Below are 19,477 nucleotides of genomic sequence, written 5' to 3' on the forward strand. Positions count from 1 at the left end.
GTTAACCAGAAATATGCGGCAGCAGATCATAAAAAATTATAACAATCCATTCGCTTGTAACTCTCGAGTTCTCAGGTGTACCATCGCTCCTCTCTGGGAGTTCAGTCAATAGATTTAGATCATTTTCTGCAGGGGTAAACGGGGAGAAGATGGGACACAGTCCCGCCACAAAGAGTCATAAAAGTAATGAGCTGGGCACGGCGGCGATGGCGATGGCGATGGCGACAATCATGATGTAGATGATGAACAGCAAGAAATCTTAACTAGGCAGAGAATACCGGGCAGTGCGTACCATTAAAATACGGCTCTTTAACTTTATAATTTAAAATGCAAACTTGCGTACATAAATATATCCAATTAATGATATTTAAATACTTGACTTTAAGCTTCGCCCATGAATCAGTCGAAATCCCGTTATCAACAGAAAAAATTTTCTATTATGATACGCACTTTACATGCAATCACAATTCAAGAACATTTCATTATGATTTTGATAATGATGATGTGACGGATGCTAATCTTATTGACTTTCGCAACTGTACTAACCACATGTCAGATGAGAAGAAAATAAAATAACAACCTTCATGCTTGTATTTTTTTCTTTTGGTTGAGCTTCCACTTATTTGCGGCTGAGGAATTCCTTATCGCAGGGCAAACAATGAAATAATTTCTATGATTCCTAATGTGAAGTGTTATTATTGTTAAGGCATTTGCTCTATTTACTTATTTGTTCGGGGGGACAACTTCCCCTTAAAAAGGCCCAAATGAAAAAAAAAGAAAAAACAAAATCACAAGTTATTCTAGGAAAATTGGTCTCATGGCTTTGGCATGCTGCGGTTAGCTGATGAAACCTAAGCTGAAGCTGAAATCCACGACATAAAAAAAAAGAAAACGAAATGCCCAGGAAGGCAATGGGTTTTCGGTTCTATATCTTATCGCACTTACCGGAGACACATGCATACAGAGACCAAATAAACCGAATGCCGAACACCCCCGCAATTCACGCAAGCCGGGTCTGATAAGTCGAAAACACAAATGAATCTATGGCTTATCAGTATCAGAGTCCCGAAAATGTGTACCTTCTACCATCCTCTACACACCTCCCTCCCTTTTGAAACAGGGTGTGTACATTGTCAGGGATCGCATTGTTGAGTGTGGAACTATTTCATATTTGCATAAGAACAACAGGTGCCAGCGAAGCAGCAGCGTCAGCATCTCGAAACTGAAAGATGACAGACGTTGCGCAATGATCACGAGATCTGAAAAGTGGACCAAGTAATATTGTAAATTACGTTGGATATGTTGAGATTAATAGGTACTAAGTATTCATTCTGCAGAGCAATTGTATAAATAACGGTGTAACTGTACCTTTTTACACTTTTTCAAATCAGAACTAAATTTATCACACATTAAACATTCCATAAGCTTTTACATTGCCATCCACATTGCGTTCAGTTACGGTCCCCTTGATTAACACAATTTTCCCATGGAAAAAACCCAACCAATCGCACTAATCACACAATCTTCAACCGATTTCAACAACACCAAAACCCAAAACGAAAAAATCTCATCAAAAGTTTTATAAGGAAATACCCACAAGTGCCTCTCTCTCCAGAGTCCCCGCACTTCCCCATGGGCCGTTGCATTCGAGAAATTTCAATAATTGCGGCTCATTAAAAGTGCCCGGATAATGGGAGCCCGCCGCAAAGTACACACCACATACTCTCGGAAAACACTTCAGCCCACCTAACACTTCCGATTATGAAATTTGTTCATTTGACAAAATGCCATAAGAGAGTCAGTCAGCTGTCGTTGGGTGTTCGTCTGTTGTTCGTTCGTAGTTCGACAGACAACGGTAATCACAACATGGAAATATCTATAATGTAATTACAATTACGACCAGATCGAGGTGACTGTCGGTAGTTGTTGAAGAGAATCAAGTAAAACGCCAAAGCGATCACAGGCAACCAACCAACCAACCAGCGAAGACGACAACGACAGCGACTAAGACTCATTAAAACAATTTTAAAAAATAATACAAAATAATTACAATAAATTATGATTACGCTTGACAGTGACAGTGGACGCGGACACCATCGATGGTGGTTTTTGGTGTCTCAGTGGAGAGTAGAGAGTACTAAGTTCCAAATACCGAGTACCAAGCACCTAGTGCCGATTACCGCCACAGGTGCAACCGAGAGACGGCGTCATCGACTGGTGACGATGAACAGGCAACCGCCGAAGAAGCCCTGAAGACCAGAAAACCAAAGACGATGACGACGACACCCAAGAATCACTCAACTGTGGCCAAAAAGTTCGTTGTTCATTTGCGCTCGACTCCCGGCTTCATTATGCTGGGTAAGCGGAATAGTTAAAAACGGGTATATCAGACCAAGCCTTCGTCTTTTTAAATAACATTAAAAAAGGGTTACGACAAACAAAAATGTTAAGCTCTTAATATATATAAATATAGGGAAGAATGTATGGCAACTTATGCATGAGAAACGAATGAGTGGAGCTATAGAAAATGAAGTATTTCCTTTTGCCCAGGGTAAGCGTACGTCGAGTTTTTCATTCTTGAGACCCATTGCCTGCCCTGATGGTTTCTGCCATTGCTTTCCGTGTGCACTTCACCTCTTCGCTTTAATTCAATTCAATTTGGCCACAGAAATAATTACAAACTGTCCAGGTTAACGCGCAGCGTGTGAGCGTCGCAAAGTGGCGCCGCCCAGCGCTGATGACATGTACTACCCGGTCCAAGGGCAACTATATGTATATAGTCATCCAGGTTTTTCACATCTTAGAGGAGTTCTCCAGGGAGTATAGTTGACTACGGGGGCGCCCCAAGGAAGGGGGAATTTATCAAAAGGCCATTAAAATCAAATTGAGGCGCAGACAAGCGACAAACAAGTCCAAATAAATGAAGAGATGGAGATGTCGAATGTGATGGACTGATGGAATGATGGACATGTGTATTGGGCCCATACATCTGACGAACTCGATGCTCTGTCAAATGCATTTCTGGCGACATAAAAATCTCCTCGAATCGTTAAAAATGCATCATCATCAATTTTTGATGCATATTTAATGTAACGAGAGGCTCGCGAGTATCTTTGTATCTCTTGGATGCCATCTGTGCACTGAGCAGGAAATGTGACTACTTTTGTAGTTCTAAAGTAAGAAAAGTTATTGTTCTTTCGTATAGTTCGATTGTAAAATATCAATTTATTCTGTTTTTACTTTTAATTTATTTTTTATACGATAATTTTATCTATATTGAAAAATGAGAATAGAAAACATTTTTAAGTGTAACTGTGCACTCCCAACATTAACTGCAAAGTGCGGCATAAAAATTGATTTACTCTCAACGCAGCGTCGGCACACGAAAAGCGAGCCAAATGCCGAATGGCTTCGATTTTGGGGCCATATCGAAGACATTATGGCTCAATTAGAGGCGTTAAGTCCCTGACCAGTAAGTGACGATGACGATGACAATGACGATGCCCCATCCGGATCACCGGATCACCGGATCACCGGATCACCGGATCACCGGATATCCTAGGCAACAAGATTCCAATGATCCTGCCACTCCTTTGTCGGCATTTCAATTTCATGGTATGTACCTGTTTGGCAGGTTGTCGGTTAACCTCAGGTCTGGTAATCTATTGAGCCTATTATTGTGTGCTTATAATGCCCCTAAATGCGACCACAACAAGTAAACGCGAAATTTCACAGGCAAACACAAATATCCGCTTCCCGGAATCCTCAGATCCTTGGGTGTTTTATTATTATGCGGTCGGTGAAAATTCTTAGGGAATCTGTATCATATCAGAAAAATAAACTAAGCATACATTTCGATGGAAGTCCATGTGATGTGGAATCCGGCTAGTTCCACATATTTGCCTGCGAAACACCACGCTGCTTTCCGGTGGTCTGGTGGCTCCCCCAAAAATTAAAAAAAAAAACTGAAAGAACCGAAAAACCCAAAATTAAAGTCAAGTCAGGCCAACTTTCATAAATTAGTCATTGAACCCGGCAAATGGGCAGTCACAATGGCGGCGTGAAATATATGAAATCATAATGGTAATAAGCTAAATGCGAGCATAACAACAAAGAAGGGGCTCAACTAGTTTTGTTACAGTGTGAATCTAGCGCCAAGGGCCCACTAAAACAATATATGGTATCCGCATCAAGCTGGGTCTACGCTTTAATAACTTTCAGATCTTTTTGATTAGCTACTTCATTTTTAGGAGAGTACATCGACTGACGAAGCTACTTAAAATTAAAAAATAATATTTTAGGCATGTAAATTGGTTTACCGAGAAATACATTTTGTAATCGAATTCAATGTTTTTCATGATTTATGCATTTTTTCCCTAATAATATTTAACGTTAGAATAATAATAACGTTACCATTACACATCTTTCGACTTAAGACCCAAACCTCTTACCCTATCCTACACCCCCTATCACTGACTTTCCTCCACCATTTGCCATGGGCATTCCCCTACAAACTCTTGAGATTCCCGAAACGCTCTTGACTCACCTTCGAATGCCCAGTCAACTGGGCCAAAAAGCCACCCACCGGCAAATGGCCCAACCGAAAAATATTTAATTTATGCAAAAAAAAAAAAAAAACAAAAAAAGACTATAACCTGGATATGGATATGGATGTGGGATTATGTGTGGCGTAGGTACTACGTGTATTCAAGGGAAACTCGACTTTTGAGAGCTGCGGGCGGAGGCCGAGGCATTTCCATTTCCCAGGGGCTACGCTAATTAGCCAAATACAAAAACCCAAAAAATAAAAAAAATACATAACTAACAATGAGCATAAAATTTGAAAAATGTTTTCATTTCTTTCCCATTTTCTATGTTCTTTTTTTGGTTCATATATATATATATATATATATTTTTGTTAACTCATATTAGAGGCATTCGTCCAGAAAACGAAATTCAAAAATGGCGCACACTCGAAAAAAGAGCAGGTGGAATTTGAGCAGCCACCGATAAGAAAACTTGAACTCGGAGACGCTTGGCTGACCGACTGACTAACTGGCAAACTGACTTAATGACTAACTGGCGAACTGACAAAGCGACTGAATATCTGACTGATTTTGGCTTATCCGCAACTGTACGCTGTATTTTTTGGACTTTTTCGTCTTGGCTTTTTCGTATTTTCCTGGGCTGTGATCCATGACCATCGCCATTTTTATGATTTGCCAAAATAAACAGAAACTTTCTATCCACCTTTGGTGGGGTCGAAGAGCCAAGAGATCGCCGGCAAGCTGCGTGAAAATCAAAGTAGCGATCAAGGTTCACCAAAAGTAATTGCTGGGCCATGGAAAGTTTTCGAAAAAAGTTTTAACAAAATGCTGCTTAAATGGGAACTTTATTAGTATTTAACAAAAAAAAAAAACATTATAAGTAATTTATAAAATAAAAAAAATTTTAAAAAAGCTTCAAGTAATAGATTGACCCATTTTATGACCCAATGAGGCCAAAGAATAAGCACGTTTTTTAAAATTTTATTTGATTGCAGGTTTTTTGTTTTGTGGCGCCAGAATTGAACAAAAACGGATGCAAGTCACAGGATGTCTTCAATAAGCAAATGATCTGCATCAACATACGTATTTGTATCTTTAAATGTATCTTTGCGGTTCTGCATCTGAATCTGAAGCTGCGAGAGCATTAGCCCACAGCACACACAGTGCAATGCATTTTTAGTGTAAGCAATAAAATTTACTTTTATTAAAGAAAAACGAACCAAATTCAAAAGAATTTTTCGCGACTTGTTTTGGCGTCGACAACGACAACGACGACCACATAAATTTAAAACCACCTACACATAAATTTTTGCTAGATACAAAAAATAAACTGCAATAATCATTGCAGCAGCAACAGCAACAGCAAAAGCAAGTGCAACTGTCAACTATTAAATGACATTTAACATGCCCACGAAGTGTCGCAGGGTGTAGATCTAGTGGGGCAGTTGGTATGGGGCGGGATGATGTGGGGTTTTGGGGGTGGATAAGACAGGCCACCAGATCCCCGCACCACCAGGCATTAGTTTCTTAAAATATCATTTCAAATTTGAAATCAAGTCATCAACGGCACCGTCTCTTTTCGTTTCATTTCGTTTCGTTTCGTTCGGCTTCCCTCCTCCACTTGTCATATATATCTCGGATTCAGATTCTGATTCGAGGCAGCGCTTTTTATCAGCCAACCAGTGTATGGATAATTTCAATTATAATTTATATGCGATCACAGCGCTATTTTTAGACAAGTGACATCTCTGCCATTTCCTCGGCTGTGTGCCGAACGTCATTGCATGGGGGAAAAGCCGGACTTTATGGAGAATGGTGAAAATGCCTTACTTGTTATCATATTTATTTTCCATTAGATAATACCCGCACTTTCAAAGAAAAATAGTAATGTGCTTTTTTATATGCTTACAAATTTAAAAATGTGTTTTTATTTAAACTACATTTTCCTTACAAAATTAGGGAGGGATTACGCAAAAGTTTGCACAAATTAAATTTAATATAAAAGGATTAGAGGAATTATGAGATATGAGATTCCTTTTATTTAGAACTGCATTTAGGATTTTTCTTGCGTTTCTCCAAAAATTTTGATTCCTTTAGATCCAAAACACTTTGCATTAGAATTTCATTTTTCTGGCGTTCCATGCGCAATTCCTTGGCCAACTTAATAACCTCCTTGGCCAATTCTTTGGGATCACAGACCTGTTCGAGGAGCGATTCGGCACTATCATATCGTCTTTTCATGGGATTTTCCGAACCGTCAGACGGTTTGACAAAAGGCACACGTTGTATGGCCATCTCGGAGTTCACAGGTCTTTGGTGGAGCAGCTCTTTGAGATGCGACTGGTGTTCAACTATTCGTATCCTTCGCTGCTCTTGTTCATTGCGACGTGGAGCCACATTCTGCATTAGCTTCTCCGGCTTCCGTGGCTCCTCGGGAATTAACTCTGTTTGGTTGCTCTTGGGCAAATGGCTGTTGAGAACTGAGGCCGAAGTCTTGTCAGGTCCTTTAGACCAGCATAGCGTTCGCTTCTGCAAATCCAGACGAAAATTTCGTATTCCTCCTATCGCCAAGGTCCTTTGCTTTACAAAAAACATTCTTGCCTGACTCTTGAATTTCAAATATAATATTCTTAATCGAAAAAAGTAGAATACTTATTTTGCACTTACCGAAATCCAAAAAAAATGTTATAACCGATATTTTGTGTGAGCTAAAACTAGTGTTTTACATGCGGAAGGCAGTGACTGAATGAGTATGAAAGTTTTCAACTCGCCTATGACAGCAGGAATTAGAATGCAAGGACTACTTGGGACAGAAATAAGTATAAAACCCCAAAGCAGGTGGTGGAGGGGATGGGTGCTTAAACTTGCTACCATATGGATTTGCGGCTTGGTATAGAGCACGCCATATGAGCATTACCACCCCACTTTGTCCAGAAATCGGGCACATTATTCATTATTCCGAACAACTTCATCAGCGAGGAAGAAAATGACGGGGAAATTCTTGCATGAACTATTTGCCACATATACACATTCGATGAAAAATTAGATTTGCGTTTTGCATACAACTAAGGGCTCGAATTTCCCCCATACTAAAATACAAAAAAAAAAGGTATATATATATATATATATATGTAGAAAAACATAACAGTTAGAAGTCGCAGTCGCATTTTGATTGATTTGAATGTTACGTTGAGTGCGCAGCTCAGCTCCGCCTTGGATGTGTGACTGATGATTGATGGACTTGCCAGTACCCTGCACACCCCCAACTTCCAACTACCGATTGCCAGACGACCCTCAAAAAAAATATATATTCTCTTACCCAAAAAAAAAAAAGACCAATGTTTCCTTCTTTGAGAGGAAAAAAATACGAATCGGAGAGAAAAAATAAATGTAATTTCCAGGTTCTGACAGGCGTATGTCAAATTCGACGACATGCGAATTTTAATAAACAACAAATTGGCAACAAACAAAAAAAACTCCGAAAGTTTAACAGATATTAGTCAATATAGGGGCAGAAGTGGAGTTAAACACGCTTTAGTTTTAAGTTAGTATCCTAATATTACAGCTGCATGAAACCCATAGCTATCCTTCACCATTTTTCAAATCATTTCCCACAGAAGTTCACACATTTCCCACAGTCGACTGGTAAATCCTTTTCAAAGTGCCAAGTGTCAAGTGAATGACCGAGGCAATGTTCTGGATATTATCTTCAAGTGATAACTGGCCCTCCTGTTAGCCGATTTTGGCCTGACCCAGTGAACTTTCTCTTGTTATCCAGTAGCTCCAGAATGCTCACGTGTGTGGGAGCCGAAACTCAAAGTCAAGCCAAAGACTCTGACTCAAAGTCAGCTCTCTACTTCCCCAAAAGACGAGGGCCGGATGTGGTTGCGTAGAAAGAGTCGTGGTGGTGTTACTGTTTGTGCCGGTAGTGGTGGAGTGGCGACCCCACCAAGTCGGCCTTTCAAGAGCCACAAAAAAATATATAAAGCAAGTAAAAAAACAAAAAAAAACAAGAAGAACCAGAGAGCCAGCCGCTGAAAATGTCAGCGACAGCATGCAATGCGGACTTTCTGTTTGTCTAAGACCGCTCCGGGTAACTAAAATAATAACAATAATAGTACATAATACTAAGTCAAAATGCCAACTTCCGAAAGACGAACTCCGTCATTACTCCATTTTTACCACAATTAAAAGGTGGATGTTGTGTCTTGAGTGTCTGGGTGAATGTCTTTCCTATCTCTCCCCACTCTATTTCATTTCGTTTTATTTATTTTTTAATTTCCATGTGTAGACCTTTCATCTTGCCACTCTCTGTGTTTGTCTTTTTGGTTGGTTTTTGTCTTTTCTCCCTGGGCATCATCACCCGGGCTAATGTCAACTTCCGTGGAGTGAAACCAAAACGAACAAAAGGGAGTGGGTATCGAAAAGCTTATCGGAGCCAGAGGCTGAAGTTCAGAAGTGGTTAGTAATTACTTTATTTATTTACAAGTTATTTGTATATATTACAATAGCTAAACAATAGTTTTAAATAAATGCAACGAATATTTATATATCGGCTTAACACATTGACTTAACCAAAAAACCATCAAGTGATGGGAAGTAAAATGGGGAAACACACGCATCCATGGGATACAGATAGGCCTTCTCTGTGGTTTCCCATCGCAAATTATAAGCCACGATGGGAACCCAGCCGATCCATCCAGTCCCAGCCAATTCAATCGCAGTACCAAGTACCCAAGTATCATTCCAATCCCTGGGTTTCGTGCGTGTAAAGTTTTGCTTTTGTCGCGGCATTGTGTTTCGAAAGTCGCTTAACTGACAATTTAAGCGAAAGATAGATAGAAATGGTATAAAACGCGATCCGTCGCACGCAACAAAAAAAAAAGGGGGGAATTTTTAAGGTGGGCTGTGGAAAGTCTATAAAAAAAAAGGATTCAATATAGAAATTAATGTTGGGCCGCCTTGCCAGGAATCGCTCGACAAATGGAATGGGTAACAAGAATGCCAAATGAATTACGATAAGCAGCAGGCGGCCACCCACCGTAAAACAACAAGGATAAACAAGGAAAGTCCAAGGGCGGGAGCGTGGTGAAAGAATTTCCAGGGGGCCGCCAGCGAAAGGGGCGAAAAATTGCACCAAAAATTAATAAGGAGCTGGTTCACAAAAAAAGTAAAGAAATTTCGACTTGTGTAACAAAATCTTCGGCTGCAAGCTGAACCAAAAAGTTAGGCTCTAGCGGCTAGAATGATGAGCGACAAAATAAAAATTATAATATAAACACTTAATTATATATTTAACAAAATTACAAAGAACGCAGGATACGTTGCTATAATAAATATTTCTGCGTAATTAAAACTAGATAAATCTGACAACTGAGAATTCCTTTGCTTGAAAACCCTGTTCTTCTTTAAACCAATATCCTACATTTTTTTAAATATACCCCATATACCCAATATTTTCGATTATACCGCACTTCAGCCAATGGGCAAAAGTAAAAAATTATTGAAAGTTTATGAAAATAACAGAAGAAAAAATGAAGTATGGAAAACCCAAAGCGAAAAAAAAGAGTAAAAATAACCCAAACACAGCACAACAATTGCTTGCCGGTGTCGGTTGCGGCTTTCTTTCATTCTTTCTTTTTTTAACTACAGCAACAGACGGTGTCGCTGGGGTTTGGGGGGCAGTAGAGGGTTAAGACGGCGTCAACATTGCTGGGCGGCATATTGCAGCCTTTGATTCCTTTTCATTTACTTTTCTCCGATTTTTTTTCCTTGCCTTAGTAAAGGATACAACCCACAAGAAGAAGAAAAGAGAAAGGGGAAGTAAATTTTATTGTTACACCAGAAAAATAACAACAAACCAGAACAGAACGGAGAGGGGGTCAAAAGGGTGTGTTGGGCGACTGCAGGGCGTCGCATTTTGGCTACGTTTCCGTTTCCGTCGAAGACGAAGTCAAAAGTCCAAAATCCCGAAGTCGAAGTCAAGGAATATCGAAGACGATTACTGGTAGAACGAGAAAAATGGTAAACAAAACAAAGTGGGGGAAATCCTTACATACATTTATGTACATATATATGTATATATATAGGCAAACGGTTAAAGGCAAAAAAAAGGAAATTATAATAACTTTTTTCTTTTCTTTTTTTTTTTGCCTGCTGGTCAACTGCAGCTGGCGGCCAAGAGGGGTTAAGGAAAACTCGGGGGGTTGAGAGGCCAGCCGATTGTTAGTCCTGCCTAAGAAACACTGTTTACATTTTTAATAATGCAAAAGCAACGACTGAAAAAAAAAACCAAAAGCTAAAAAATTAGGCATTGAACAGTGTTGAAAGAAAGAAGTTGTGCACACTCAGAAAAAATACTACTTATACCGTTGTTAATTGTGCAATCAGAAGCACATTTTTGTGTTTCAGAATAAGAGTTAATGACAATATAAATTGTAGTAATTTATTTATATACAATTTATTAACATTTAATTCGAGTGCACTATTTTTCTGTGTATACGAATTATTAAAAGGAGTTCAGCTCAATAAACCTGCAGAACAAAAGCCAACCCCCTACCATCCCTTCGAGCAACTAATGATTGAAGTCTATATAACTCCCTTGACTACCTTCTTGGTTTTGTTTTTTTTTTATTTTTTTTTTTTTTGCTACAATTTACAATTTTTATTACCCAATTTCTGCGAGTCAAATTAAAAATTAATTATATACATCCAAAGGGGATGGCTGGCAAAAAAAATAAAAAGGAACCAAAACGAAAATCAAGCAGTGAAATCTTTTTGATTTCTTGACGATTTTTTTCCCTTTTCTTCAGTATTACTGTTGTTGTTCGAAATAATTCAATTAAATGACGCCACACGATGATTGCCCCAAAAGGCGTTCGGAAAGGGGCGGTGGGTAATAAAAAGGGGGTGGAAGGAGGTTGATATGGTTATGGTTAGCTGCCAGTTAAAACGTACGACGCAATTAAAAACTTCCTGATTAAAGCCCCAAACGAAGGCAACAAAATAATGAGACATCGCAGAAACAAGAGAAATACTAAAAGCGCACACAGAAACCGAATCTGAATCTGAATCGGAATCGACTACTAAGAGCTACGAGATCGCCAGGGCATACAACAAAAAGATATCAATTAAGTGGCCACACGATGAGTAAGTAAATGTGAATTTTGACATTATTTGAATTTGAATTTACGATGCAACTGAAGTGGCAAACCCAAATCCCGCATTTCGTCTCCAGTGGCAGCGATTTGAATAATCAAGTAACTTAATTAAATTGAAGGAAGTAAAATCATAATTTAAATAGTGTGATAGGACAAATGTCATTTAATTTTTTGTTAACAAAATGTGCTATGATCCTTAATTGCAAATTGTAAGGTAACGACATACAAATGTGTCTCAATTTTTTAACTATACTAACTATTAAAAATATAACACAAAGCCTATGATTTCATCACGATCCCCTTGAAAACGATTTCCGAAAACAAAATCACATGCATACAATACCTTTGTTTGTTGGAAACTGAGGCAACATTTTCGAATTAATCATTTAGCAGGTAATGCAATAACAATAAAATATTATTATTAACAACCAGTTTACCCGGCGACTATTATTATTATTGTTATTGTGATTGCTGCTGCTTTTTTTTTTTCGAGCTGTCAGACAAAAAGTACAGTCCGGGCCAAAAATCGCCTTGAATTCAATAGGCAAAGGCTTTCGGTCTTGTGGTCAGTTTACTTTTGGCAGTCAGTGTATACGGCCGAGTCATGACAATAAAGCAAATAAGAGTGGAAAAAAGTCACCAGTTTATGACAGCAATTAAGTAATTTTTTAAACACTCTCCGCACTTGGCCAACAGCAGTAGCAGCCCAAAAAAAAAGGGGGAAAAAAAACTCAAACCTCCCAAGTAAAACAAATATGGATCTGGTTATAACTTTTTTTCTTTTGTATGTGAGTATCTTACTTAAGCAACAACATAAGCAACAAAAATTGTCATAAAACTGCCAAAAATATACGTTAATTACCTTTTAAAGGTTTTTCAAATTAAACTCGTTAAAATATGATGATTCCCCGCTCTGTCTGTCTCTTTCTGTGTGCAAGAGAGACGGCAAGAAAGCACCGTTCCAAAAAGATCGGAAAGGGCCACTTCAGCAGAGACATTGCATATATAACGTGTGAAGTTAATTAAACCTGTGTACAAGTTTATTACAAAATATGATTTTAGTTCACACACAACCAACAAGAAATCTTAACGAGTGGAAGGAGAGTGATAGTTTAGAGCGAGATAGACAAGTTGAGTCAAAGCTTTTTAATATGGCGCACAATATGGCGGCTACCTTTGGGGTTTCTTGTTTTTACCATTTAATCAGTACGGGAATTCTGAGAAACTTGGGTGTCCAGAAAATCTGTGGGAATATTTCTTTAGTGAAAGAACAAAAAAACGATTAAATGCGCTAAATAAGTACTTAAGGTATATTGTACCCGTTTGCTTTAAAAGTCATTTAATAACATAATAAACAAGTTGGTCTAATATAATACGAGCCGATAAATATTTATTATTTACTTTGAATGAAAATATATTACAAAGGGAACGTACATATATGGAATAGGGTGAGGATACTGCAGGCAACACATGCACTGATGTATGAATACCAGTGTTATTAATAAATGAATTGCATGTTAACAATAAAAGTTAAGAGCGGTGGCCAAAATGGAGCAACATGGGAATGAAAAGCAGCTGAAAACCCGTGAAAATGACGATGTGTACGGGAATATGTGTGTGTACTTCCTGCCGGGTTCCGTTCAGTTTTCGGTTTCGGGTATCAGGTTAAAGCCAACCGGCAAACAACAACCGCGAATAGTTGGTAATAATAATGAACGAGGCGAAATGAAACGAATGAAACGCTTGGCTTTTGGCTCCGACTCACTGGCTCCTTGCCCCTTTTTCCCTTAACGGCGGAAAAAAGTAGATTAATATCTCCCTCGAGTCCTTTTAGTCAAGTTTATACCTATATATTTGGGTCTATATACATTTCGGTGTGTTCAACTTTCTTTGCATATGAATTATAAGCGCTTCACATGTCACTATGTAGGCAAAATTGGAATCCTAAAATGCATTGAAAAATAATCTTCAACAGTGTTCATTCGATTGCAACTAAATTCAAGAAACATGATCATAAATATCGCCCAAGGAAAACGATACTAACGGGCGATTATCTATCAATATAGTAAAGTCTATTATTTTTAAACACATATTCCGGAAAAAGCCCACTGTGGTTTGTCGCAGCCAAATTTCGGACTTTTTAAACAAAAGCCAGCGAATGAGTTCTCACATGCAATGTGTCTGAGTTCGCCACATCGACTTTCGTCATCTATTGGTTCCATATGCAAGCACAATACACCTTATGTTAATATACACACGAAATGTAAGTTTATATGCGATACTTACGTATACATATAAAACCAACTATTACCACAAACAGAAGCGGAGAACAAATACTAAAATGTGGGAAATGTGGAGCAGAAATACTAATAAGAATGAGGATGATCTACCTTATGCCATTGATTTTTAATTGTGGCGTCACGTACGGCTTTTAGTTAAAGCCCGCAATAAAACCCCTTGGAAAACTACACCACTGATCGAAACAAATATACTATAGCCAGCAAAGAAAAATGTCCCACACAGCCGTAGTTGACTTTATTCGTATTCGTTTTAAATGAAAATTAATTTATGCGAATCGATAAGCCGTCGGCTGGCCGTTGGAAAAAAAAAAAAAAAGTTTGCGGGAGTTGCTGGAAAAACCCCCCTTCGAGTCCCCTTAATGGCCGATAGGTGGCGCCACGATCATTTGGGTCGCCAACAGGCCGAACAACATTACATTTCATTTCAGGACCTGTCAACCCTTCAACCCCTGTAAATACGGTGTGCGTGTCCTGCCAAGGGAATGTTTTTTACCACCACCCCTTCAACTAACCATTTTTTGGTTAGTCACTGGTCAGTTTGAATGGTTAATTGAAGTCATTTTTCTAGCCCTCGTTTTGGGCTGGCTAACTTGACTCCTCGACTGTTGCCACCAATTGGTCATGTGCATTTCATTATTGAAAGGTGATAGCAGTCCTTCGTTGGACAGACGAAAAACGGGGGTGTTAAATGGGGTTAAGTTCCTGGCAATTTTGAATGCATGTCTGGGCATACCAGTCGGTATTAATGGAGGTCTCTCACCTTTCGGGCTTAAGGTGAGATAGCCCTTTTTATCACCTTAAATGCTAATGTTAGTTGAAGCTATCAATCTTAGGGAATGAAATGCAACCGAGACAAAGATTTAAGGCATTTCCTTAAACGTATTAGTAGGTTTCAAAGAAATTATATTTCCTGGTTTAAAAAATCCGATTTGTGCCCCAAAATGAAAGCATAGGTAATTTGAGACCAGCCCAACCCAAAATACTGTGATGTGATCCTCCTCATTTTGCATCTATTCCCCCAAAGAAATTATCGCGATTTGGCACGTCGATCGCAAGTGACAATCGTTAACCCCGAAAATCGATAGACATAGAATCGTTTTAATGATCTCGAAAATAAAAACTCGTGTAGGCTGTAGAATGCCGACACGTGCCCAAGCGATGCCAAAAGCTCGGAACTTGAGGAGTTCTGCGTAAAGATTTCCATCATTGTGAGGCGATGATCATGGTGATGATGATTCGTCCCAATGCAACGCACGCATAAGTCATAAGGGAGAACTGAAGTGCGGTGGGGATATGGGGGATGGGGACTTGATAAAAATTATTACACCTTTATGGGTGATCACGTACGCAGAGCGAACAATAAATTTCAGCTAGAAGAAGCAAATAAGCTGATGATGGAGCGAGATGACAGATAAGGAGAGTCCCATAGAAGTCAAGAACAAGCCTCTCCAGTCTCAACTTTTGCCCTTAATTACTAGGCACAGGGGATTGGTAGGTTATGTAGTACACACACAGAAAGGTAAGTGGGGCTTTAGATAAATTTTGAAGTGTAAATAAAAGTATAAATCACAATTTATCTTAAAGATTTTTGTTTTTTTCTAGCAAGGCTCTAAGCTAACGTGGCCCAAAACCAAAAATGTCTTAGTTTTTGGTTGCTTAAAGAGTGGAAGTGAAAGGTATTGTGTCACGTAATGAAAATCCTCCCCAATGGCATATGTTTAGCCAGTAATAACGTAATAAATATTCAAATTACACTATTTCTCTCCATTCGAGCGGCCATTTTTCGCCCATTCGAATTTCCATTTCTCCACCTGGCTAGCGGGCAAATAGCCAAACGTCAACATTAACACAACTAAATGTATATATCAAGAGCCACATAAACAAATACATATAGACGCGGGTCGCGGTAAAAGGTCGCGGTATTGGTAAAAAGTAAGCTATATCACATTTATAGTTGCATTATGCTAATCAAATGACACCCAATGGTGGCATATCGAGTCCCCGAGCTGGACTTTCGACTGACCCCTGTGTTTTTTGTGGGACCCTCGGGTTATACAATTTTATATATGGGGGTTGTTCGCCTGGTCGCATTTATTTTGACATTCAAGTTAATAGATCGGTTTTGGCCATAAATTAGCATTTTATATAGGCATATAGGTGTGTAAGGTTTGTTATGTACTATACGAATACTATATTAACTATATACGAATATGTGTACAATAATATATCCACCTTTATAGGTTCGTGTGAGTGGTCAAGTGTGGCGGCCAAATGGGTTTGTTTCCCGGTGGCGGGTTTTTCTTTTAATTCTATAACAAAAAAGTTATCGCGACTTGAGGGAGTTGTTGACTTTGCTGTGGATATGCGATAATTATACCAAAATCGAAAGGCGGCAGGGAGTTATTTAAATGTATCATGTAATTTGGTTGTGAAAGCCACATTAAAACAGTTTACTGAAGACGTAGTTTTCCTAATGTTTTATGCTTATTGATCAATTCAAAAGTTACGTTTTGTGTCACAAATCTATAGATAATATTTATGTGGCTACAAATCAACCTAGAGTGCTTAAAATCCTTCAAATCTTATCCAGCAAAAGTTGTTCAGCGCCATGAAGCCAAAGTAATATCAATTTAAATTATGCAACAGAAGGAACCTGAAATTTCACACATTTTTTATCTCGTTGTGTGACCATCAAGTGGCATTGATGATCGCTCGGCTACCTTTTCACCTTTATGGGGACAAAATTCAGCTGCTGTCTGGTATTTACATATGAAACAAACTGACGAAATTCCAAAAAACTTTTCGGGTAGAAAGGAAGGAAGCAGGGATCAATCAATAAGAGTTTTGGTTATGTAAATGACAAGGAACCGAGCATTCATACCAACATCACATATTTTCATTTCCATCCGTCGACCCGAAAGTCTAAAATATCGACACCGACTCAGAGATGGGTCTGCATTTATAATTATGAGAAAATCGCGCTGGCCGAAAGGCATCGATCGGGCAGACATCTGCACCCATTAGAAGGTAACAGGGACTGGCGAAATCCAAAATAAGAAATACCCAAAATAATGGAAATAAATAATATCCGCTGGCATTGATATGCAAATGATCGGCATCGGAAGTGTATTGAAATCGGAATCAGGAAAAGGATCGAGGTCGAGATTTGAGATTTGAGATTCAGATCAACCCTTACCTTGGACTTGCCTCAAGATTATGATTATGCAAATGGGACGTAACAAAAACTGCCGCATCTTTGGGGGTTGAAATATTTCCCGATAATATATCCGCATCCTTTGAAGAGTTCAGCTATTTGGCAAATTTGCCAAAATCAAATTGATTGTTCGCATTGTGCGATTTGCGACAATTTCGAGTGGCATTTTGTGGTAATTGATACAAGTCCGAAAACCATTATCGAACCCATACCCAATCCCAATCCCAAGCCCAAATCCTTTTTGTGCGAAAATTTGCCAGCTCGGAGAATGGAAAGTTGGCAAAACAGCGAAAAACATTTGGCGAAAGGGTGAAAGTGCCTAACCCTTTTCCCCGAAAAAGGCAATGTATCATGTAATGAGATCAACTTGGCATCGTTTACCGTCATTTTCGGGCATTGTTTGCGAAAGTTGATATGTGAGATCCCAAGTGCCAAACAATAGATCCCGCTGGGACTGTGTCGTTTTCGGGAATTAATCTGCATTTATGTCAACTGACTTCTATATAGCAGATTAAATCAGCGAGTGGCCAATTTTAATGTGATTTTACGGAATTAACTTATAAAGCTTGAAACTAGGTAAATTTACTATAATATAAGGAAGTAAGTTCCCAAGTCAACTACTCATTCAATTTCTTGTAATTATTCGACAAGATATTTGGGTATTCGTTCCATGACAGCCTTTGCACTTACTTTGGATACTCATACATACTATTCTCCGCTGGATCTCACCCTATTTTTAAGATTATGTATATCATGGTTATTCCCCACTTTATTTGCTGCGCTTTTATCTTTATATGTCCGATGAGGAATGCCTGGCATTATGAGATCCTCATCCAAGGTTTTTTTTATTGCTGCTCTAGATGCATCCATAACCAATCTGGTTTCAAGATCATCTGTCGATAGAGAACTCTTGATGAACAGCCAAGAAAAACGTGTGTGAATCTTTTCCGCAATTCAACTTTTATTGAGCGGATCAAACCAGAGTGTGTGTGTGTGTGTATGTGTGGAGGGGTTATAATACCACCACTGAAAAGCCAAGGGCTATACTACGTATATCAGGGGTTCACGTTAGCTTCTGTGGTCGCAACTGTTTGTCTATTGTTCTAGACAACTCCGACTGTTGCACGAAAATTAATTTCCAACGGCAAGTGCAATGGTTCTATGCTGAGTTTCAGCGGGCTAAGGGGCCAAAAGGGGGGGGTGGCATTGTGGGGGGGCCATTGCAGATTTACCAGGCACTGATAAAAACCAGACGCTAAGGCTTGAAAAAGTCGTCGTTTGCGGCTGTGTGTGCTGCATGTTGCTGTTGGGTATGGTGTTGCCACTACTACTGCTAATGTTGCTGCTGTTGTTGTTGTTGGTGCAAAGTTTTCGCGGGCCGCATAGCAAAATGCACCGTTATGCGAACGGCAAACGGCGAATTGCTAACCATGTGCCCTGCGTATCTATGAGATACAAATGGGCAAAAAGGCAAGTTTACATATGTGCCGCATCTCAACTGCCATGCCTGAACCTGCTGCTGCCACGCCCCCACTGGCAGCCCATTCCGGCCGCCCCCATTTTGGCCAATGTTATTTAGTAGTTAATAATGAGCATGTTGCCGCTGTCGTTGTTTGCTTTTCGCCCACGCTTCCCTCTTTGTTGTTTTTTTTTTGTGCATTCGATTTTAGCTAGGGTATCATGGGTGATCCAAATTCCAAAGTGCTCGCAAACTTTAAAAATGGGTTTTTAACGCTACTTAATGTAATGCCCAGAGTTCCAGAAACCACACTTTAAGTTTAAAATTTAAACTTTTTAAATAATTTATAACAGATATACATTAATGTACATACAATTCTTATTCTTATATTTTTAAATTATATAAAACGCATATTTTCTGTTACTTGATAATTAGCATAAAGGATATATCTCGATTGCAACCCTGCATCGAATACCTTCAGCACGCACTTGTTGCCCTTCTTCGCATATCGATGCGTGCATCTAATGCACTTTCTCCCCCCATTTCTCGTTCCCTCTAATCCTGCTCTAAATTCGCAGGAGGTAGAGTCCTGGCCTGCCTGACTGCCTGTCCTGGCATAATGTGATGTAGGTTGTTGTTTTCCGTGTGTTTGAGTCTGTTTTGCCAGTGAGGAGAAGAGGAACTCAAGGACATGCCGCTTCTCACGGACTCACAAACTTACCTCCTGAATGGTTATGCAAATTTGGAGCACCAGATATATATACAGCTATAGCTATACCCATGCCTACGTTGCATTG

General features: G+C 39.2%; 1 protein-coding gene across 1 annotated transcript; it reads right to left on the reverse strand.

The window, feature by feature from the left end:
- Positions 1-6,446: 6,446 nt before the first annotated feature.
- Positions 6,447-7,275, reverse strand: CG12689 (uncharacterized protein). Its single transcript, NM_132171.2, has 2 exons — positions 7,215-7,275; positions 6,447-7,154 (listed from the first exon to the last, which is right to left on the reverse strand). The coding sequence occupies exon 2, from the start codon at positions 7,140-7,142 to the stop codon at positions 6,585-6,587; it is 558 nt and encodes a 185-aa protein (NP_572399.1). The 5' UTR covers positions 7,143-7,154; positions 7,215-7,275; the 3' UTR covers positions 6,447-6,584.
- Between the last annotated feature and the right edge of the window lie 12,202 nt (positions 7,276-19,477).

Source organism: Drosophila melanogaster, chromosome X (genome assembly GCF_000001215.4).
Source record: "Drosophila melanogaster chromosome X".
Classification (NCBI taxonomy): domain Eukaryota; kingdom Metazoa; phylum Arthropoda; class Insecta; order Diptera; family Drosophilidae; genus Drosophila; species Drosophila melanogaster.

Excerpts from the sequence above, each read along its gene's own strand:
- CG12689 (NM_132171.2), bottom strand. The coding sequence starts at position 7,142 with ATGTTTTTTGTAAAGCAAAGGACCTTGGCGATAGGAGGAATACGAAAT.